The sequence below is a fragment of the Zosterops lateralis genome (genome assembly GCF_965231275.1).
Source record: "Zosterops lateralis genome assembly, chromosome: 7".
Taxonomy (NCBI): Eukaryota; Metazoa; Chordata; class Aves; order Passeriformes; family Zosteropidae; genus Zosterops; species Zosterops lateralis.
In genome coordinates, this window is record NC_139767.1 from 31,236,557 (window position 1) to 31,260,158 (window position 23,602).

The following is a 23,602-nucleotide window of genomic DNA, read 5'->3' on the forward strand; positions in this document are numbered from 1 at the left end:
TTCTAGACAGAAATTATCAGACAAATTCCATGTTTTTACTGTCTGATGTCTTCTGACAACAGCTGCCTTAAAAAAAAAGTGGAACATTTCTCAAACATGGAGGAATTCCTAGTCTTCATATGACTGAAAAGCCTGAACAAGCCCTTGTGTTGCTTTTGTTGCTTTTCTTCTATCATCCTTCATGTATCAGGATTGTTCTCCCATCCAGATGGGACTGAAAAGCCTAGGAAGTATTTACTTTTCAAATCCCTGTAAAGAGAAATGATGAGAAAATTACAGTGAAAGTGGCAAGCTGTCTTGCCCATTTAAAAAAGGTCTCAGCTCTAGCATCACATGCAAATTAGTTAAGCAGCAGCAGAAGTCCCTGAAGGACTGATTATATTAGAAAAATGGGACCTGTATTAACAAATTAGTTTATTATCTCTTTTTAAGTGTCCTCGATAAAACATATGACAGCAGTATTTTGAAATTAGCCATGTTTTTCATATTTTACATCTTTGGCTAATATAGTTTACCTTTTACAAGATTACTAGTTTGCATTTTTAAATAGCTGCTGCTTCTGTCAGATTTTAAAACATTTTTGATCAACAAGTGTTTCAAGTAATCAACAGTGGAAACCAAAGAATTTGCTCCATAAATGGAAAAAACCCACATGATCAGAAGCACTCTCAGGTAAAAAGAACCTTCTTAAACTGCAGATAAGACACATGAAGGGATGTATAGTATTTCAACGACATATGGGACCTCTAGGTAATGGAAGTGGTAAAAATCTCACAGTCTACACGCTTGACTTTGGAATTAACTGTATTACTGTGTGTTTGAAACTACTATTTTACAGTATTTTCCCCCAAAAATATCAGCCCACTCAAGCAAGAAACTTCACCTTGGCAACAAATAGTTCTGTGCCACATACTGAAACTGTCACAGTAAAACAAACCGTAAGCAAATTGGTGTGCAATTTAATAAATGAGCTCAAAAGCAGCATGAAAGTGCTTCTAGCGAATGTTTATTTCCTAAATAGGTAAAAACCACCTTTAAAAAAGGCTGATTTATCTTTAAAGGCATCTATATTTTTGTGTAGGTTTATCCAGCTTTTTACCAGCAGCTACCTCCACAACTCGGAGCACAGACAACTGTACTGTGTGCTAGTAAAATCTAGCTAAAATGGGGAGTGAAAACCACAAAGACACAGCTGTACAGAGCCAGGCCAGAATGACCAAGAGGAACACGGGGGCAAAAGCTGCCTGCGCTACACAGCACTCAGAATAAATTCACATGTACTGTGAATTTCTATTCAATACACAATACAGGTCTCCAGGTGACATTTTTAACACCAGTCTGGAGAATAAAAAAACTACTGCTTTGTGCTACTTCTAACTTTACCAACAACTGGATGGAGTAGAAGAGCAACAACTTTCAATTTTGTTTTATGTTTACTAACAACCAAATCTTTGAAAATCAACCAACTAAACAATATTGTTAAGCTAACCCTGGAAAAGTTCTCCTAAAAGTAAAGAGGAAGATAAGATTATATCCACTTATATCCAAAAGACTGGCTTATAATTGAGCCACAAAAAGTGGATTTGAAACCAGCCCATATTTAAGTGTTTTCAACTAATAAAACCCAAACCTTTGAGGATACTATCACCTAAATTTGTAGTCTTTGTCAGTTTTATTTGTATTTGTAAACCCATTATTGATATTTATGCTGGCACATACTTTAACCCAGAAGTTAAAGTTTTCCTTTGACTGCATTTTCCTCAAAGTAAGAAGAGCAAAGGGCTTTGGATATTATCTTTGTATAATGAGAGTAGAGTAGTTTGTGTTGGCAAAGGCAAAACGCTCCCTTTCTACTCACTGCTTCCTTTGAGACTTCTAGACTAATTCATTTTAACAAGTGTCTTAACAGAGCCTCTGTGTTACACCACACCCACACAGTGCTCACCTATACTGATAGGCTTTTTAATAAATTTATATTTCATTTTTCCAGGCTTTCTGAGCATTTTTCACAGCCTGCCTACTCCATGCAGTATTTCCAAATAATGAGGAAATAGTGCCCAAAAGTTTGGCAGTCTTACATGAATAATTACTTGACAGTATAAGTTATTTAGTATGAGGGGGAGATTTATTTGGCAACTTTCTACATCATTTACCCAAAATAAGCTGAACATCAGGAGCTGGACTCAATTATCCCTGTGGGTCCTTTCCAACTCGGAATATTCTACGACCGCACAGACATTTATCAGCAAGAAAAAAACCAAGAAAATAAATTAATTATACATATTTTTCAGCAGATAAAGCACAGAAGGATCAATTGAATGGACACATATATATAACCTGCAAGCAAACAAAATACTACACTTGAAGAAATTAGATGAAATCTAAGTTTTATGATGTAGAAAAAGCCTGACGTGACTTGGAAATTTCTTCATGCAATAAATGTAAAAAGGGGCTAAAAGTGTAAAGTTATGCTACATAAAAAAAAAAAAAAAAAAAAAAAAAAAAAAAAAAAAAAGGTTGAGTTTTGTGCTTGCTATATGTACAGTTTCAGCACTTGAGAGCTCCAGCTTTGCCCCAAGAGCTGTGGCCCCATCCCCATCAATCTGAGCAGGAATGGACTGGGAGAGCAGGGAGGGAGGGCAGGAGCCCCCAGCAAGCACCAAGGGACTGTCCCAGCACCCCAATCTGCCCCGTGCACCCATTACCACTCCAGCCTTTCAGCAGGTAACCAAATGTCCTCCATCAAGAGCAGACTTGCACTGGAGCACCAGATCACATATTTACCATGTTACACCACGCTCTAATAAAAGATTGTTCCGATTAGAAACAGTTGCCTCGTAGAAAAAAATGCCCCACTCAGCTGTGGATAAAAACATACCAGTAAATCTTGTTTAATATAAAAAGCAGGTCTCCTTTAAAAGGATCACAGACATGCTGAAGTCTGACAGTAAATATCCAAGCAGTTGTATTGTGAAAGATCTTGCAGATGATAAACAATGTTCTTTCTGTATCTAAGACAAAAAAATACTAATACTGAAAACCTAGATAAGAGATCTGGTGTTAAGAATTACAAATTGTATTCATCCACTGATAGCATTTATTTATTAAAATAAAGTATCAACAGATAACCTCTGTCTGCATCTTGTTCTCTACAGCCTGAGCAAGCCAACACACATCCTGTGCACAGCTGCAAACATTTGCACTGACCACAAGAGAATAATAAAGAGAAAAAGGAAATCCCAGACAAAATGAAAACCCTACATTTATCTAGAGTTTTTTCCATCTAGTCTTAAAAATGCAAACCCATGATCAGGACAAAAAGAAAAAAAAATATGAATCATATTATACCCTACATTAAGTCAGTGGATAAAATTATTATTTTTTCAATTTTGGCTATAATTGAATAAACAAAACCTCAGCAATACATCACTAGTAGCACTTAGAAAAGATTGATGCTTAAAGTAATCCTGCTATGGGCACTAACAAGTTTGCAATCCAACTGGTATTTTTAAGCATCTACCCAAGGATGATTTCTGTTAGACTGGTACACCTAAATATATTTTAGTTCAGTAACCAAAAATTAAAGATTAAAGCAATAGAGATTCCTTTTCTTACATACATCAGAAAAGAACTTGGAATTTCTTTGGGGACAAACCCAAGTATGTTTTTAGTTATTTTACCTTTGAAATTGACCTTGTCTCCCTAAAGTCTTCTAATTTTGGACAAGCATTTATTTAAGTTTTGGGTTTTTTTAATTTGTTTGAAATTGTCAGAACATTTCAGCACCTCCCCAAGAAGGCCTGCAATGATGAAACTAAATGTTGAAACATTATGTTGAAACCTTCCAATTGCATGAACTAACAAACCTACTGCAAAGTTTCTTATATGTGCCTATAAAACAATACAGAGCACAGATTACTACTCAGAACTGGTGCAATATTTCTCAACTTCTAAAAAACGTATTCTCAACAAATTTAGACAAGTAAATGTCCATAGGAGTCATGCAATCGACACACCTGCTGGGAAGAAAGTCCAGGCCAGGTACCAAACACAGCAAGGAACAAGAATGGAAGGTGCCCATCCCGGGCACACCTCAAACCCTGCCCCAAGCAGGAGCCCTGCAGTGCACAGAAGGAGGTTCATTAATCATTAACTTCACAGATCCAGCCCAGGATGCAACTGGGTTTGTTCTCTACCCTGAAATGCCACAGCCTCTTTCCTCTGTATGAAGCACAAGTGAGACAGGGGAAAAGAGGAGCAGAAACAGAAGGACTGGAAGGTGCCATGCATCTTGAATGGCTTCTGGGATGCACTAAAACAAGATATAAACTGATGCCTATGACAGAATTACAAAAACAAAACAAAAAAAAAAACCAAACAAACAACAAAAAAAAAAATTTGTGTCAATAGAAATACATGTACTCCTAACTGAACTCCTATTATTCCTCATTACATTGCATACTCTGAGCATTTAGTGTTGCAACGTGGACTGTGATGTATTAGAACCATCCAAGAGACACCAGAAGTCACCATCAGCCTTCAAAGTCTCCTTGCAAATTTTTTTTAATGTATTAAATCAATTCTTGACCTAGTACAATTCCTTTTTCTACATGAAGGATGACACACTTCCTCCTCCCTCCCTAACCACACTTCAGCCACTGGCAAGCAAAAGATACTCTTAAAACCCTGGAAGAGTATTTTTTCCAAATGCCATCAAGGAAATATTTTGTCCATGCATTCCACATTGAAAAATTACTTCTGGGATGACATAATACAGAGAAAATTCAGTCCAAAAGAAAAATCTTCATGAAGACTCGAGCCCACAGAAGGATGTGACAAGATATCCAGTTAAAGTACAAACTGCAAAAATATCATGGTGCTGAAATCTTTATACTAAACATAAGTCAGGCTTTGAAAAACCTGCAGAAATAACTCATGTCTGGAACATTAGGAGAGAAAAATAATTTCAAGGCACAGTATAAGACACTAAAAAGTTCAAGAGCTCACAAAACAGACTGTTACTTCCCCCACCTTGATTTTATAGCACTGGATTTCTCACCTCACAGACTTTGCTGTCTACTGAAGATTACTGCTTTTCATGGATCTTGTACTCATTTACACCCTCAGGTCAAAACCCAGAAGACAAACAGAACGACATAATCCTGTCATACCTTATCACATCAGAAGGCACTCAACCCATAAATACTTTGCTCTCCTTAAGAGTTACAGAGTTGTTGCATGGAGATTAACTAGAGCAGTAGGTTTTGTAGAGAATTTCCCCAAAGCAAAGCTCACTCCAGCTAGACTCTGCTTCTCTGAGGTTCTGTGTGCCCAAATTCACTCTTCATTCACAGCACTGGTTAGAGAGACAGAATAGCCAAGAAACTCCCAGAGATGTATGTGACTCATTCAAGAGAACAGCTTGAAACTCCACATCAAGAAACCCTGGAAATCCTGAGCAGCCTCAATCCTCCTGGCTGTCAGCTCAGTGGGAACCCAGACTGCCAGGAGGTGTCGAAGAAATCCTGAGTTCTCATGAAGAATAGGAAATCTTTCTCCAGTCAATCCCAAACCCTTTAATTCACCTCTAGTATGCAAGAAAGAAGTTTAAAAAACCACATCACTTTTTGCAACTTGTGCATGGGAAATAAAAAAGAGGCCTAGCTTGGCATAGGAGAGAAGGCAAGAAAACAAGACCCATGACAACAGGTTGGGTTTTTTCCACACAATCATATAACCAATTTACAAGAAAAAGGTTACCAACAGACATGACCCTCCCAACAAACAACTCTTGGGTACATTAGAGGAGCTGGTCACCACTTGACACTAAAGTATTGAATGCATCCACCCGGCAGCCACTGAAAAATGGCACACAAACCTGCAGAAAACAATGTTCAGGTATAGAAAATACAAATAATATTCTGTAAATCTATTTCACTGCTATAATTAAGTTCTCATTTTGGAAGCACAGTAGTTGCACAGCCACTTACTGCAGAGCTCAGCTGAAGAGCCATTAATTTGAACACTTGCAATTATCTGCCATCCCAAATGAGCTAATTCAGTGTTATACAAGTTACACTGAAGGAAAAAAGTGCACTCACACAAAAAGACACAGTTAAAATACACTTGTCAACCTAATCAAGCTAAATTCCAAAGTGGCGTAGGAAGAGCTTTTAATCATGGCTTGCAGGCAGCGCTGTGCTCGCCTGTGGAAGAGGCGGCAAGAACAATTCAAACACCCTAAAGGCACAGAGCAAAAGACTGCAGCCCACTGTGATTAAAAAATGACTAAGAGCCTTTTCCTTTCTTTGGTACGTTGCTCACACACTTTATTGGAAGAAGTCCATCTCGTTTTTCTATTTTGAATTTTTGTTTTAAAATGCATGTAAACCTTAGCTACGCCAAAGGATGAAGTACGTCTCACTCACAGCACATCTACTGACTTCAGGAAAACCAAAAATTTGCCAGTGTTTGAAGGATATAAACAGAACAGCACACAAGTGTTGCTTCAAAGCTCCTTGCTCATGGACCTGGTGCCCATCTTTTGTGGAAAGTAGAGAAAGAGGGGGGCTCTCAGCAGCCAAGTGAAGTCAAATTCACTACTAACATGGACTTCCTGATAATAAGGTCTACAGTGTTGTTCTACACATTATCCAACAAAACAACAGTATATTTAAAACTAAACTAGACAAGGCTATCAGTTATAGAAATATACTGGGTTTAACAGTTATGTTAAACCAACTGGGCTCTTCAGATTTTTCATACCATACCTGTAATGCTACTGTACAATTAAAAAGACAGTGCTTCAGACAAGTAGCTTCTAAAACCAAAAGTAACTATTTACTTGCTCTTACTAGGTATCAATTACCTTATTTTCTAGGTATCAAGTTTGCTTAAGCAAAGAATGCAAATTTCAGGGTAACAAATGTAACACTGGAAGAATTGCAGCTGCATCTGACTGCCATGTCACTGATTAAACCAACTCCCCAGCTCCAGCTGTATGACACGTACTTAGATGACCCCTAAAAAGTGACCGAGCTGTTATAACCTCAAGCTATAGTCATCATATCATCTCCCCAATCTCTTCTGTTTTGGTCTCTTTATGCTTTGAAAGAAATCCTTATCATTTGTATAATCTGTGCAGGCTGATGCTGAGAAAGGCAGCAGAGCCTTTCGCATCACTCTGTCTTAGCCAGCAAAAATGCACACACACACATTTAAAAAAAAAACAAAAAAACAAAAACCAAAATTTAACACTCAGATAAAACTGAACTGTGGCTACAAGCACAAGACATAGGAAGACACTCTTCAATACCACTTCTACACCTGCCCTTTTGCTGATTGAGGTCAATTCTCCTGAGATTACAAACTATCAACCCTTCCCTCTAAAAAAAGCCTACTTATTGGAAAACCAGTGCACATTTAAAGCCTGTTCTAAGCAAGGCAGCTCCTTTCACCCTTTCTGTTTTGGCTGTATCTCCAAAACCTCTTTTCCTCTTTTTTGGGGCTATATTTAATTTGTCTGCTTTCTGTCATTTTGGCAGACAGGATGGAACACTGAGACCTCAGCTGATCTGCACTGAGCTGACACAGTTTGTGTTCTCACACAAAAAGTGAGGTAGACTGGGAGGGCTGCACCAAATAAAAAATAAAAACCAAGAGCATGATCATGTTATCATAACTCACTGCACTACTACCCACCTGTTTCTTATTCATCTCAACTACACTGTTTTTCCTTAGTAAATTCACCACTTTATATTTTTGTCTACTGAAATTATTGAATTCAAACCACCTCAACACTCTGTAATTTTTACAGTGCTACAAATCTTTGCCCTCACTTTCTTGAGGCAGAAATTTATGAAAGAACAATGTTGGACGAGGAAATGAACCTGAAATGAAAAGCCTGGAGAGTAAAATAGGCTGGGCTACATAAAAAAAAAAAATACAGCACACAACAAAACAGCATCTTCAAGCATTTTTGAAAGATTTGTAGGGAAATAAATAAATTAAACAGGAGCAAGACTTGGCTAACATTATTTTCAAGAACATTACTGAGTACACCCTCTGAAGCCAAGTTGATTAATGGTGTACTTGCACACACATCTTCCCCAGGAACATCTAACACTCGTGTTCCCTTGGTACACCTCTCACATCAACAAGACAAAGTTATTTCTCACACAGCTCTGTGCTTGCATGCTGCTCCTGCGGGGCACTGCTGAAAGCTTTAAGTGAATTTCTAATCCTGTGGTCACAACCTGTACTCTACAAACCTACAAAGACATAATTATTGCCTGTAATGGGACTACCAGTGATACACAAACGTGTGGGATGGGAAAAAGCCTCTGGTGGCATGTGGCAGAGCAGTTACAGATCTTTTCCTTTGAAAGACAAACAGCACATGGTAAACTCACATATACTTCTGTTATACTCAGCTACACACCTCATTCCCAGTGTGCTCACTTTCCTCCATCCCACAGAATTCAAGGTTTTAATTCTGCTTTCACTACAGGAATGACTCCTTCACACAACTGTTAGACATGCAGACATCAGACACACACACACACATATATCTGCTCTTCCTAAATACCGATTTATTAATGCCCTACACTAAAGAGGTTCTCTTGAGGGGATGATGAGAATGTGCTTTCAGAAACAAATGCTTAGGGTGGACAAGAATACGCCCTTTCAAGAAAGCACGATAAACACCTGCATCTACAGAGCACTCACTGAAAAGTTTCTTTATTTTAGAGGGATAGGAAAAGAAAGTAAAAAAACGAGTCAAAGAAGCAGCATGCCACCAGCGGCAGCTCAAGAGCCTTAAAAACCCAGCAGCGCTTTCCCTTGCAATGAAAAACCCGCTGCCTGGCGGAGACGTTTCCTCTTCGGGCGGCCCGCGGGTCACGGCGCGGTTGGCGCTTCCCGAGCCCGGCCCGGCTCCCCCCGGCCCCGAGCCCTGCCCGGCCCCGGAGCCCCTACAGCCGGCCCGCACCGCCGGGGCCTCCCCCGGCCACCGCTCCTGCGGCTCCGGATCACCGGCACCGCGTCCCCTCCACCGCCCGGCAGCTGCCGAACGAAAATGAGCCTTTCCAAAGCGGATTTGGTTCAGGTTTGACACTGAAAACTGCCTTATAAGGTATAAAAGCCCGAAAGCAGGAAGAGGCTTTGACAAAACTAAGGAAGTTCCTCTGCGCCTGCTCGATGGAAGGGGAGGGGTTTTTTTTTTTTCTTCCACAGAGAGAAGTAACACAGAATAAATGACATTATCCGCACGTTAAAAAAAAATAATAAATAAATACACACGATCCCCCCAGACGGCGCCGGGCAGGGCAGCGACTCCCCCGAGCCGGGGCGTCCCCGGGGCTGTGGGCGGCCACGGGAGCCGTGTCCCCGCCGGCCCCGGCAGCCGCACAAGGTCCCGCACTCCGGCCCGGGACCGATGGGGGCGGCCCCGACCGGCCCGAGAGCAGCGAGCGGGGCCGCGCCGGGACACGGCTCCCGCCGCCCGGAGAGCGAAGGGCGGGGAAGGGAAGGCGCCTGGATGCTCCCCCCGGCCCGGCCCAGCGCAGCCCAGCCCAGCCCGGCCCGGCCCATCCCTCCCGGCACCGGCCCCGCGGTAGCTCGGGCGCGGCCGCCCGGCCCGGCAGCGCGACCCCCGCCGCCATCTGCAGCAGCATCGGCGGCGGAACCCGCCCGGCCCCGCCCCGGGCGGCCCCGAGCTGTCAGCGGCCGCGTCTCACCCCGTGCCGCAGTCCACCACGCAGGCCGGGAGCCGCCCTGCCATGCTGGTCGGTAGCGGCGGTGCTGGGGAACGGCGGGCAGCCCTGGGCTCCGGCGGGGCTGGACGGGCTGCGCTCGGCGGCACCGAGGGACTTCCGCAGGGCGGGCGCTGCCTCCGCCCCCGCCCGCTCGCTCGCTGCCCGGCCAGCCCAAGATGGCTGACCCGCCCCGCCCCGTGACGTGCGGCCGTGGCGCGGCCTCGCCCGCCGGGCGGAGCGCCGGCAGCGCCCTCAGGGCCGCGGGAGCTGCTCCATCGCCGAGTGTTGCGGGTGTAGCGCAGGGTTAATCGGGCTGGGAAACATCCACCAGGTTGCCGGGTCCCACCAGTGACCGAGCAGCACCATGTCAAACAGGCCGTGTGCCACGTTTAGGCTTTCCTTAAACACCTCCAGGGACTGTGGCTCCGCCACCTCCGTGGGCAGCCCATGCCAGTCGCAGGATCACAAAGTTGGAAGGGACTTGTGCAGGTCATTCGGGCCATCCCTCACACCCAGGCAGGCTCACCTGGAGCAGTGACACAGGAATGTCTCCAGATCGGCTTCGAATGTCTCCAGTGTAGGAGACTCCCCGCCCTACCCGGGCAGCTCTGCACTGCTCTTTGATGTAAAGAAATTCTTCCTCACGCTGGACTTCTCGTCCTTTGGTCTATGCCCAGTGCTCCTCATCCTGTCGCTGGGCACCACTGAAAAGAGTCGGGCACCATCCTGTTGGCACTCATCTTTGAGATATTTATGTGCATTAATGAGAGGCCCTCTCAGTCTTCTCTACACTGAACAGGCCCAGCTCCTTGTAAGACAGATGCAACAGACCCCCCATCATCTTTGTGCCAAAGAGGGCAAGAGACAATGCACTGTTTGGTATTCAGGTGGACAAAATGCAGTCTGTATTCTTCTCTTTTTTTCTCTTTCCACCTTCCACAACCCTTCAGGCCTTGAAAGACAGAGTCCTCAGCACACCAGGTCTGGCCCAGTCCTTGCCCTGTGGTGCACTGCAGCCACACACTGCTTTTTGTTTGTTTTCAAAATATCTTAGTGTTTTAACAGCTCTCATATTGGATATTTCAGGTGTTTTCAGTCCTTTGCCTTTGCTTTCAGTCCTTTCCAATGAAACCTGCTCCTACCTTGGCAATGAGAAAGTCTGAGCTTCGTGGCATAACCAGATGTCGAGCTGTGAACAAATTTGCTAATCCATCAAAATGAATAATTGTCAGGACTCAGTGGGCCCTAGTGGATCTTAATGGCTCTAATAAGCATCACCAGGGGTCTCCACCCCACAGTCCTTGTCCCAGAGAACTGGAGACCCAGTTAAGCTCAGCTCTGGCCCTTCAGATTTTGTCTGAGCTATGTTGTAGATCTGTGCTGTCCTACCCTTGTTTGCTGGCTTCATATTAGACTTGCTTTTCCCTCTGGTAGTCTCCACACTGTTCCTAGTCCTGATCTGACATCCTTTCAGGTTGTAGAGTGGCCCTGTGTCCCTCAGGGAACCCTCCAAGCATTCTCACCGTGGTCTTGCTTCCTTCTTCAAGCATGTTCTCCTCACCTGGTTTCAGCTATCTCCAATTAAAATTGCCTCTTTGCCGTTTTTCACTGGAAGGATAGACTAGAGTCAGTGCCAAAGCAAAGGAAGGACTCGGTACATGCCCTTCAGGATGACTTGGGAGAGAACAAAACCATCCCTTCCAGCAGCAGCAGCCAGGCAGTTCATTTGGGAAGTTCAAGTCACCATCTGGCTTCCGTGGGCTGCCAGATCTTCCTGAGGAACATAAGCAAGGAAAGGAGATATTGAGAATATTAACATTTTTATTTTAATGTCAAAGCAAATTACGACTAGAACATTATGAGACATTTTTCAGATAATGAAAGGGATTTCTGCAGGATATTGTGTAGCTTGTGAGCTGTGCTTAGCTAGAATATTAAAGATGAATATCTCTGAAAGCTTTTCAGAGAAAGTGCAAATAGCCCTTTTTTTTGTATGTGCTGCTGTGTATGCACAGGTAAATATTTATCTAAAATAAATACAGTTAGGATATAAACTTCCATGTGGACTTTTCACTCTCAGTTTTATTACCTGGTAGTCAGGGTTATACATGCAGCAGATTCAACTGCTGCATCTGGCAGATGGAATCATGGAATGAGAGAGCAGCTTTGGGCTCCAGCTGCTGGAGTTAAAGTATCCTCCCAGAGGAGCACAAAACAAGGTCCAAAAACCTGAGGCATGTGGAAAGGATGGAACTGGCAGGTTCTGTCCAGGCCATACAGATCACAGAGCCAGCACGGAAGGGATCAGGACCAGAGTTAATTTACCCAGCTGCAGTGAGATTTAAACAGAACAATCATTAGTGTTCCATAGCTGGCCAGCCTTTATTACCTAATATTTCCAAATAATGCTCCTGATTAATCTTGCTAAACCTTAATAGCAAAGCCAAAGGACAGAGAGTAGAGTGGTTGTAATAGTGTGCTGGAGATTTTCTGTTAGTAGAAGCATCATTTCACTATAAAACTTTAAATCACACCCAAAAGCACTTACTATAATGCACTCTACAGAAAATATCCCATTGCTGAATTTATCTTTTCCTCCCTGTGAGTACAAGTGTTTTCTGGGAAATGGTGGAGCACTGAGCAGAACAAAAAAAGTACTGCAGGTCATATGGAAAGTGAAACAACTCTGTTAAGCAACTCCATTGCAATCTCTTGCTATCAGTGTGTGTTCTTCCTGAGTCTGCATGAAGAATGACATTGAAAAAGAGCAGTGCTGGTGCATTTTAGTTTACTGAATTACAGTGGAATTTACATTTGAGGACCAAAAAGCATAGGATTTCTCTCAGTATAAAAGTGCCAAGTCAGTCACAGTTTTGCAAGGGAAAGGGTTGAAAGACTCCCTGGCCATGAGATCTCTCATGTTTCATTTTATTAGCCTTGCCAGATTCAGTTTTCAGGTGGCTGTAGACTCGGGCACCAATCCAATAAAATAAAGGGGCAAGATTTCTCTTTATGCACTATTATCTCACATTGTTGGACCATAAACACAAGTTTGATATATTAACTCATCCAAATTCAAATAGATCAATTTAAATTTCAATACTGGTTTCTGTACAGACCTTTTGTAGTTTTATGCATTGGCATCTAGCTAATCTTGGTGGATATTTTTAGCGTAGAACTCTTGTGCTTAAATTACAAAATTGAGCTTATAAAGCTGAAATTCAGCTAGATCCAGCAGGATTGCTGTGCTGATTGGTACATTTCTTTCATAGAAAGGTTTTCCAACCTTTACTTATTTCTTCGATACAGGAGCAGTAGAAAAGCCTACAGTCTGTTTTCATGGTGTAATTTTCTGAATCTTTTCATCCTTATTTGGCCAGAAGTCAGTTCCTGAGTTATGAAAAGCTTTTCATTGTTTCAGGGTGTACCAGAAACGAAATTTTTAATGTGTAGAGGCCATGTCTTAGTATATTCTCAATCTTACCAATGGAATGGGAGTGAACAAAAGCCTGGATTGCCTTTACCTGGTGTGGTCTCTGGAAGTGTTCTAAAAGCATGTGGATGTGAGACTTGGGGACGTGGTTTAGCTGTGAACATGGTGGGGCTGGGCTGGTCTTAGAGATCTCTTCCAACCTTTATGATTCTGTGAAATCTTATACAGCACACATAATCCAGCAACAGCATCCTTCTATGATGCCCCAAGTCCAGCTTTTGTAAGCACAGCTGGATTGCAGGTGATCTTTTCCTAAATATCCATGATAACAGAAGTAATTACCATTGCAGAGCATCCTCCTTCTGTTGCCATCTGCCTCCAGGCAGTTTACAATGTAAGCACAGAGCAAGGGAATGCAGATGAATACAAATGAATAAGGAATGAGAGGATTAAAGTCAGAAAGAAAGTATTTCTATTAATCAACAGGTAAACAGAGATGCAGTTCGATTCAGATGGAAGGAATTTGCAGACAGCTTTCTGCAAGTGCTGTACAAATAAGTCCAGTTTCCCAAGATGCAAGTATGGTTTACCAGCTCCAGCAATGCTAAGTATTAAAATTGCACACAAGTACCTCAGGCTGAAGAAGTGTGCACCTAGACAAAAGCATTACAAATCCCTTGATAAGCTGTGTGGGAAGCTTTTCAGCATCCTGCTCACTCTGGATCGTTTTCATGCAGTTAATGGCCTGCCCTTGAACATGCAGAAAGAACAACTGTCTAGATCCAGGCCTGGAAAGCACAATAAAGTGCAAGAGAAAAAAACCCCCAAAACCCCCCAAAAAACCCAAAAGGAAGTTCCAGGGGTGAGAGGATTTTGGAAATGCCCAGGAGGGCTGAGAATCTGATGCCTGGATCAGCAAGTTGCCATTCAGATTGGCATAAACTGAATTTAAAAGGCACCTTAATATCCAGTGCATCACACTGAAGAGCCCTTAAGCCTAGCTAAACATAACAATAAAAGCTAGAGAAACAGCCAAGAAAAATCCTGTCTAGGTTATCTATTAGATAATATTCCTTTATTGTAAGTATTTATTAAAAAGTACACTGCTTAATCACTTAACCATCATGTTCTGAGTATTTTAATACAAGTAAGTTTTCCAATAGTTAAGAGAATACTACAGAGAGCTAAAAAAAACCCCAAAACATTTTATCTATCCAGATAAAGGATGTGTATAGATTTCCTTCAAGAAGGGCCACAAGCAAGATTACAGTGTAATTGGTTGATTTTGGCATAGCTATAGCAACAGCCATATGGGAGGCATGTAATTTCATGGAGCTGCACATGGTGAAGTCATGGCAAAGTACCAGCAACTCATTTGATGTGGCTGCTCTCCAAGAGTTCAACGTAGATCAGCTAAAACCATTAACTTTCAAAATATAATTAGTCCAACCATATTTTTTTTCTAAATGAAGAATGGGAAAAAACCCAGCTATAATTCTTGGTGCACTGAAACAAGGTGTGTAAGGAAGAGAGAAACTTAAAAACTAGGGCTTGTTTATATCCTTGCACTATTATGGTGATAATACCACCATTGCCCAATTTATTTGGTAGGAATAACAGCAAATTATGTATCAAAAGACAAACCTAGAAAAAGAATTTGACTGAAAATATGATTCCTCAAGAACTTGATGTTCTTGAGGCAGAATCTGCAAAAGTCAAGGGACACCACATTCCTATTTTCAGCTTGCTTTTCCATTCAGAATTGGTTATCTGTATGCTGTTATTCTGTTCCTTCTAATAACATCTTAATCCTTTATAATGCCAAATGAACTAGCAAAAGGATGGCAGCAGAATTTCTATAACTGCAAAGCAGGGCACAAACCTCTGCCCTTGAGTTGTATCTGCACAGGCTCAACACAGTCACACCTGGGAGCCAAGGAATAGCACTGCATATTTTGCCCATGATTAGAAAATCTGGGCTTTCTTGTGCAATAGAAACATTATTGTGTGTTCTCAGTTGCACCTATTTACTTCCTTGGCTGGAAGAAACATGTATTGCTCCCTTTTTCATGTGACTTGGGCACTTCAATTGAACTGAGAACCTAAATCAATCACAGCTATAAGTGCCTGACCTGCATCAGCTTCCACTCATGTCATGAACATTAATTTGAGTAAAAGCCATGATAACTCACAAATTTATGTAAAATCACAGTTTTTAATTTAGTGGTCCTTTATTTTTTTTTTCAAAGATATCAGCCGTGTGCTAAATAAAACCAGTGTGACACCAGTTTGCAATTTAGCAGCTGTTTAACTGTTTTGTGAGCTTTCCTGTGGGCAGAGCACAGAAGCCCACAAGGGTAAAACCAAGCCTTAAAACGTTGGCAAGTACCAGAACAAGGAAAGCTGGATTGGAAAAGAGGATCAAGGTGAACCTTGTGAGTCATTTCACAGAAGAAGTAGCATGAGGAGTCATAGAGAGTGCAGTGGCACCATGGGGTTTTTTTGCTACCCAATCATTTGAAACTGCAAGTAATTGAACGTGTGACAGGTAAACAAATGAGTTTCTGTTCTGAGACATTTTTCTGGCTTTCACTGTTGCTTATCAACTTTTGAGAGGCTTTGGCTGCTAATATTTGAGCACTCATTTTAAATGGCTTTTCATAAGAGGATTGTTTAGAAACACTCATATTGTATGTGTTTGGATTTCTCCTTGGTGAGTGACTTTTGATAAAAATATGTTCTCTTCAGTTGACCCAAACTGTTGACTCCTCAGATTAGCTTGCAGAAGACAATAGATGTTATTAGGTTATTATATCACATCTATGGTCATTGTGCCACATTACTCTTACTGTATTTACTTTAAGATAAAGCAAGGAGGAGAGGAGGGCTAGGAGAAGAATTTGGAATTCACGTGGACAGGTGTCCTGCTCTGGATGCAGCAGGGTGCTGCTTGAATATACAGTATCACTCAGCTGGATATTACAGCATCCACAGTTCTGTCAGAGAAGTATGGATGAGCACTCTCCAATTGTCTCTAGACAAAATGGGACATAACTAAAAATGCTCCTTCTGATGGGTTAAATTATTTGGCTGCCTTCTTTCTAGCAGGATAGGGAATGTTCTCTCACAGAATAGGGAACATTCCCTCCACCAGAGACGGGGGAAGGCAATGAACAGCTCGTGCAGCATCTTTTTCAATTATCACAGCTATCTGCAGTCCAAGTTTCTTATTAAGATGTATGATTTATTTAGAAACAATATACAATACTAGTTAAGTTAGTCAGCAGTGGAACACTTTAAAAATACTGTGTTCTTCGATAAGTGTATAACTCAATCTATTTCTAGTGACAGTGCTGCTTGCATACAAAATGGAAACAATTTCAAAGCACTATTTCTGAATGCTGGGTGCCTCCATACGAGGTTTATTCTATCTGTTTGGTAATATATAAAGAAACTGTTAACTCATTTCTGTAAAGTTGGGGCTCCTTGCTTGTCCTGCTCCAAGACTGTAGGAAATTTTCCTGAAATAATACCTTAATGAATCACCAAAAAGTATAAAAGGTGATTTGCAGCTCTGCAGTGCTGTGTCTGGCCCTGTAAGGATCGTGTGGATGTCTTTGAAGAAGGCCACAGCCAGTTTTTAATTATGTGGTCTTCATATGTCCAGTATCAAAAGTATATCAAAACTAATACATTGTATTCAAGTGTTTCTCTCACTCTGCTCCTTTAAAAAACAGTATTGAAAGCAAGCACTCTGGTGAATTATGCTAATGAATGTGTAAATTGGACAAAATCTTCTAGACAAACAGATTATATTAATTATCATAGTCCTTACTGTGAGAATAGGGGCATTAAAATCTCTGTGTGGAGTACTGCATGCCTGTTCAGTTTGGTGTGCCATCCTAACAAGCCAACAGACTTGACCTTTATGAACAATACTTTGAAACCTTTTGATCTAAAAATAATACACCAGCAAAGCCCCAAACAAGTAGCTCTGTCCATGCAATTCCTCACCTGAGGAATTTTCATTTTTGGTTCAATTTAAGAGCATGTGCATTGAGAAGACCAGTGGTGTTAAAATTAGAAGATGTGAAAAACAAAACTTTACCTCCTGTATTTCCCTGCAGAGCAGCTTCCAGTTTAATGCATTTGTGTGCTCTCTTTATAGAACCCACATATACACAGGAGGTCTCCTTTGCTAATGGGGTAAGAATCAACGTGGGACATTCATTCCTTTGCTTTAGGCCCTTCCCAGGAGAATGCCTGCCTTCTCTGGAGCATTCTGCATTCCCAGCAAGGGATCAGTTCCCTATTGCCATATTGGGCAATGCTCCCAATTCCCTTTGAATACCACTTTATGTCGCAATGTGCCTCTGTGAATCATTGTGATTATTCACCCAGGAATGTGCAAAAGCACAAATGTAAAAATCTGTTCTGTGTTCTGAACATGCGGGGTCAGATTCTCAGCAGTTCCATCTGATCAAACTTGTGCTGAGAGAGCTGCTTGACTTGACCTTTAGCAGAGTTGCTTTAATGGGGATATTCAGTGTAAACCAAATTCACTTTTGGCTCTCTGTTAAGGCCTCTTCTGTGTTTTTGGATCACATCTCCAGCAGGACAGGTATTCATGCTCACACATGCATTTCTGCCAGCCCTGTTGCTCAAATGCTTCTCTGGTTGTCAACATGCATGAAGGCTACACGTGCAGTCCAGTCCTGCATATGATTTCTCTCAATGGCATGGTAATTCTGTAATTCAGAACACTTCCAAAAGGTTTACTTTCCATTTACTTTTTGGTTTGCTTGACTAGGCTTTCAAATGGTTTTTAAAATTGTCTTTTTTAAAACAATTAATGATCACAACTCACCTACTGAAAATAATTGAGTGATAGCAATTTAGTAATTTTCAGTCTGGGAAATCCCATTGCCAATTAAGCTTCCTGTTTTCTTTCCTATTATAAATCAGCAGAGTAAAGAAACTGAAGCAAGTGATGGCAAGTTCCCCAAATGAGTTGTTTTACTCATGTGTAATTTTATTACTAGCTAATATTTGCAAGTAATGTTCAGTAGGAAGCAGAAAAAGCTCTCAGTTCCAATTAATTTTTGACAGCTATTAAAAGTAATGGTTGATAAAAAGTACATCACAAAAATATTTGTAATTTTTTTCTTCTATTACATCTGCAGAGTAACATTTTTCCTGTTAGAATCAGTAGATCTTATAGTGACCAACATAGCTTTTATTCAAAATAATACATTTTTAAGCACCAAGATTTCTTAGAGCCTTGTCAGCAGGTAAAACACTTAAGAAAACAGCCATGTAACAGCTCGGCAAGGGTCAAACCCACAAAATATTTGTAAATACACAAAAAAGGGACTGAAAACAGAGTGGAAATTGTAACTTTAACAGTCTAACTATATTTTATGTGTTCATATGAATGTTTTCATTTCAGCCTCACAAGAATTGGACCAGGAGAGGAAGGCAATGAGGATAATTGAGCAATAAAATCATTCCCTCAGTCACAAGAGGCTTCTTGCAAAGCTGGACTTAGGATGTCAGAACACCTCAAGGACAGCTGAGGACAAATATAAGACAGTTAAAAAATCAAATAGTGCAAAGAACTGGAAAAAGAATTACAAATTGTGTGACAAGATTATAATCCAGTGACCTAAACCCAAGCAAAACAAAACATTTTCTGTTTTGTCACAAGACTCTGCCTCAATAAATCCCTAACAGCTCTTGCTGCATTACTGGGTTCACAAAAGGGATTGGCCAAATTCATGGGTCCATCAAGAGCTATTAGATGCATTGGCTGAATTACATCCTTCTAGATAAGCATGCTGGTACATTTATTTCTAAAAACTAGAAGAATGTGCCATGGAAAAAACTCCCTTGTTTCCAACATCATTTTTCCCAGGCATCCATTGAGGATCCATCAGGATTCTGAGCTAGACAGACTTTTGATCTAACCCAGCAGGACAGGGGAGCACCCCACTGTCATCCATCCTACACCGAGTCTAGTCCTGAACACTCAGACTGTATCCATTACCTAAGGAGAACAGGAGTTGATCAAAACTGACTTTGTCAGTTTGAATTTTTAATGCAGTTTCTTCTGCTGCTTTGCCTTGTTCATCAACATGAACATCTTATTCAATCAAAGATCTGTTCCAAATCCTTTTGAAGGAAGCATTTCTCTAAAATAAGTTGATTCAATTCCTCTGTAGAGATCTATTATGAGACCAACAGAATATTATTTCATTCTTGGGATCTGATCTATTTCTTTCAAATCAGCTTTTATGTTCTTGTAAGTAGAACATGTATGAGCAGAAACTAAATTCAAATTTTCTTGATAAGTGCAATTTAGAAGGTTTGAATGTTTTGTGGATGTTTTATCTTATGAAAATATTACAGTGATGCTGAGAAATAGATACAATTTTGCTTTGCCTACAAAAATGCTATGGATGTAACTAAAACATTCACAGCAAGAAAAATAAGTATGCAGTATGTGTATACTTTCAATATTGTTTTATTACACATGTTTACTAAAATCTAATTCCTGAAAAAGGCGCCGTAAAAACAAAAGGGAAATCATTCTCATAATAGTTTCTTTCAGAGAAGACAAAAGATCATCATGTGAACTTTTACATTAGGAAACAAATTACTTAATCAAGAGCTAAAAATACAGAAGTCCTGTGGTATTTTTAAGTGTAATAACTACAAACTTCTGGGCTTCTGACAATGTTGACTTGTTTATCTCAAAATGCCCCAGGAAGCACAGTGTACGTGCCTCATCCTGTGATGAAGAAATCTTGGCACTTCACCTGAAGGACAACAGTGCCCTCCTGTTTGTCTGCTCCAGTCAAAATGCTTAAAATCAGAACCTTAACCAAGTGGATTTAACTGTGTTGCCATATTGAGGTGAAAGCTACTGCATTGCCTCCTCAAGAAGAAAACTAATATACACGAGAGGACACATGGAGCTACACCCTGAAATCTGTTCTTAATTCAGGTGGGATTTAATGTGCTTTCCACTGTCAAAGGAGACTAAAGCATAAAAAGAGAGGAAATCTGCATATCATAGATATTTTGTCATCACTACTGCCGATCACAGTGGGAAAGCATTTTCCAGGGACAGCAAACCAAGCTGAGCTTTTCTGTCAATGCATGATCAGGTAAGACAGAACAGCCTGAGAATCTCAACCTTCCCTTCTGCCTTATTTATTCTCCCTGTTCAAATGCAGTGGGGTTTTCTTTTAATGTAAAACATTGACCCCATTCTCATATAAATTATGCATAATATTTTTCAATATATTATTTAGTAAAGGCACTATTAGCTATAGGAAAGCATTACGTGCCATTTCCCTGTCAGGGTACTGTAGTCATAACTCTTTGGTTTTCTCTTCAGATTTTGCGGCTGATGAACTGACTGACCTTGGATAAGCCATCTAAGTTTACTGAGTCTCTGTATAAATACTAAACAAAGACCTGCTAGACCCAAGAAAATTAGATGCCATGAGATGCACACATGTTTTTGCAGTTATATTTTATATATTTTTCAATTCCTCTGAATTCCACAGAATGCACCATTTCAAGAGGACTGCTATTTTCCTGAAGCTTTGTCTAAAAAATTCTGTTTACCTAAAATCTCATTACTAAGATGTAAAGTCACAATTTCATGTAAAAGCACCATATTGCACATTTTGGCTGAAAGGCCAATAGGGATAGTGAGGCCAGAAGAACAACAAATCAATACTATATTTATAATGTATACTCAGATTACATCAAAAAAGGACAATTTGAACCAAGAGCATAATTCACTGCATGCCCTTGTGCCATTTGGTTATAAATGTTTCTGGGTAGGGATTGTATCTTCTAACAACTAGTTTTATGGGGCATCAAAACTATGTCTCTTAGTGCTACTATATGCAAATAAAAATACAGCTGGGTTAAGAAATTCAGGCTCACAAAAAAAGCCCAAAACAGTTTCACACTAAAAGTTCTTCAAGTTTTGTTCTTTTTTGAAGAAGAAGAAGAAGTAACTTTTGTTTATCTACAGGAAATAAGTCAAGCCCAGCAGCAATGCTCACCCAGATACATGATAATAAGATATCACATTTTTATATGAAGGAGAATGGATTTTTTTCAATCACCAACCTATAGGAAGAGTGAAATATGTTCAATTTCAACAGTTTGTAAGTGTGAGTAACATTGAAAATAACTGCACAGATATATCATATGTATCACCTAGTAACAATTAAACACTTTTTTATTCATGTGTATACATTGCTTACTATTGTTTCCTAGCAGTTTTTGCTGTAAAATTTCCAAAATATGTAATAACTAAATTTTGCCAAAAGCTTTATTTCTGTTAGCAGGTGAGTACTGAACAATCTATAAGATGTGAGATACACCTAGTTATCTTAAGTTGGTATTATGAGCTTAATTCTTAAATTTTGATCATCACTGACTGCAGAGAGTACTAATATTGACTACAAAAACCAAACCAAACAGGACCAGAATCTGATTTTGCAATTTCATCTAAGCCTATGATGATGTTCTATGAATGAACTATGATAGTTCATTTTATTCAATATTTTTGATAGACTTTGTCTAGTATTTCCTTTTACATCTTGTTAGTCACTAACATCTCAAAATTTTGCTTTAATTTAGTTTGCATGTCTGCACACTATCATTTTTTTATGCTCTTAAAAGTGTGTTGATAGTGAAGCAGACATCTATTTTAAAAATTTAATTAGTTCCCACTAATTTCAGGTCCCGTGAGATTTTGTATCACAGAACGTAAAAATTATGGTAACTATGAAACTAAGATTCCACCACCTCGCTGCATTTTAGGACATTTCTCAAGGTCTTGCAAACTTTGGGTTTTCTTCTTCCCCTTTTTTTTTTAACGATTAGTTTCAGGCTTCATCCCACTTCTCCATCTCTAGTTCTTCACTTCGTGCTCTCTTCCTCTACCTTCTCTGTTCCTCTATGTTTTAGTTTATTTCTTGGGGTTTATTTGGTTTTGGTTTGGAGTGGTTTTTTGTTTGTTTGTGGGGTTTCTTTGTGTGTTTCTTGTTTTCTGGGTGGTTTTTTTTTTTTTTTTTTTTTTTTTTTACTTGTTTATCTTACAGTTTTGGGACAGCCTATACCCGTGTCTCCGGAGCAAGCTCTGCTCCATCAGAGCTGTCCCACCATTCATTCCCTGGTTGGAGCCGCTCCATCTCTTTGGAACGGCCGGCGCTGCTCCCGCTGCCCGCTCCGCTCCCGGGGGGATGTTCCCCCGCTGGTGCCGGGGCCAGCAGGAGCCCGGGGCTGGCAGCCCGCTCTGCCTCTTCCCCGCGGCGCGGAGCGCTCCCTCCGCGCCCCCGTTCCCCCGGGAGCGGCCCCGGGCCGTGCCCAGGCGGGACACGGAGCGCAGCGGGAACCGGGAGCGCCGCGGCCTTGGGGATGGGAACGGGGTGGAGATGGGAATAGGGATGAGGATGAGGACGAGGAAGGGGACAGTGATTTGGACTGGGATGGAGGTGGGGATGGGGATGGGGGCGGTGAAGGGAACGCTGGTAGGAATGGGGGCGGTGATGGCAATGGGGACGGGGATGGGATGGGGGTGCAGACGGGGACAGGGACAGTAATGGGGACAGGGATAGGGATGGGGACGGGGATAGGGATGGGGACGGGGATAGGGATGGGGACGGAGACGCAGACGAGGATAGGAACGGTGATGGGGACGGGGAAAGGGGATGGAGATAGGCATGGGAACGGGGACGGGGATAGTGATGGTGACTGTGGTGGGGACAGGGATATGGGTTGTGATGCTGGCTGTGGTGGGGACAGGGATATGGATGGGGATGGTGGCTGTGGTGGGGACAGGGGGATATGGGTTGTGATGCTGGCCGTGGTGCGCACAGGGCTATGGATGGATTGCTGGCTGCGGTGCGGACAGGGCTATGGATATGGATGCATTGCTGGCCGTGGTGCGGACAGGGATATGGATATGGATGCATTGCTGGCCGTGGTGCGGACAGGGCTATGGATATGGATGCATTGCTGGCCGTGGTGCGGACAGGGATATGGATATGGATGCATTGCTGGCCGTGGTGCGGACAGGGATATGGATATGGATGCATTGCTGGCCGTGGTGCGGACAGGGCTATGGATATGGATGCATTGCTGGCCGTGGTGCGGACAGGGCTATGGATATGGATGCATTGCTGGCCGTGGTGCGCACAGCGATGTTTCCGCGGCCCTTCCCGGTGCGGGCCCCCCCCGTCACCCCCCCCTCAGCCGGGCAGGGGGCGGGCGGCAGGACAGGGGTGTGGAGCTGCTGGCCGAGCGGGTCGATGGGGCCGGCCCGCGGGCGGGGCGGGCGGGGCGGTCGCTCGCGGACTCGGGGATGGATTGCGGGTGTCCGGCG

General features: G+C 41.8%; 1 protein-coding gene across 1 annotated transcript in view; it reads right to left on the bottom strand.

The window, feature by feature from the left end:
• Positions 1-9,858, bottom strand: part of ACTR3 (actin related protein 3) — a 28,495-nt gene extending 18,637 nt beyond the window's left edge. The window contains exon 1 of the mRNA XM_083864843.1: positions 9,738-9,858. Within this exon, the coding sequence (XP_083720969.1) occupies positions 9,738-9,781 (44 nt within the window). The 5' untranslated portion in view covers positions 9,782-9,858. The remainder of the gene's footprint in view (positions 1-9,737) is intronic.
• Between the last annotated feature and the right edge of the window lie 13,744 nt (positions 9,859-23,602).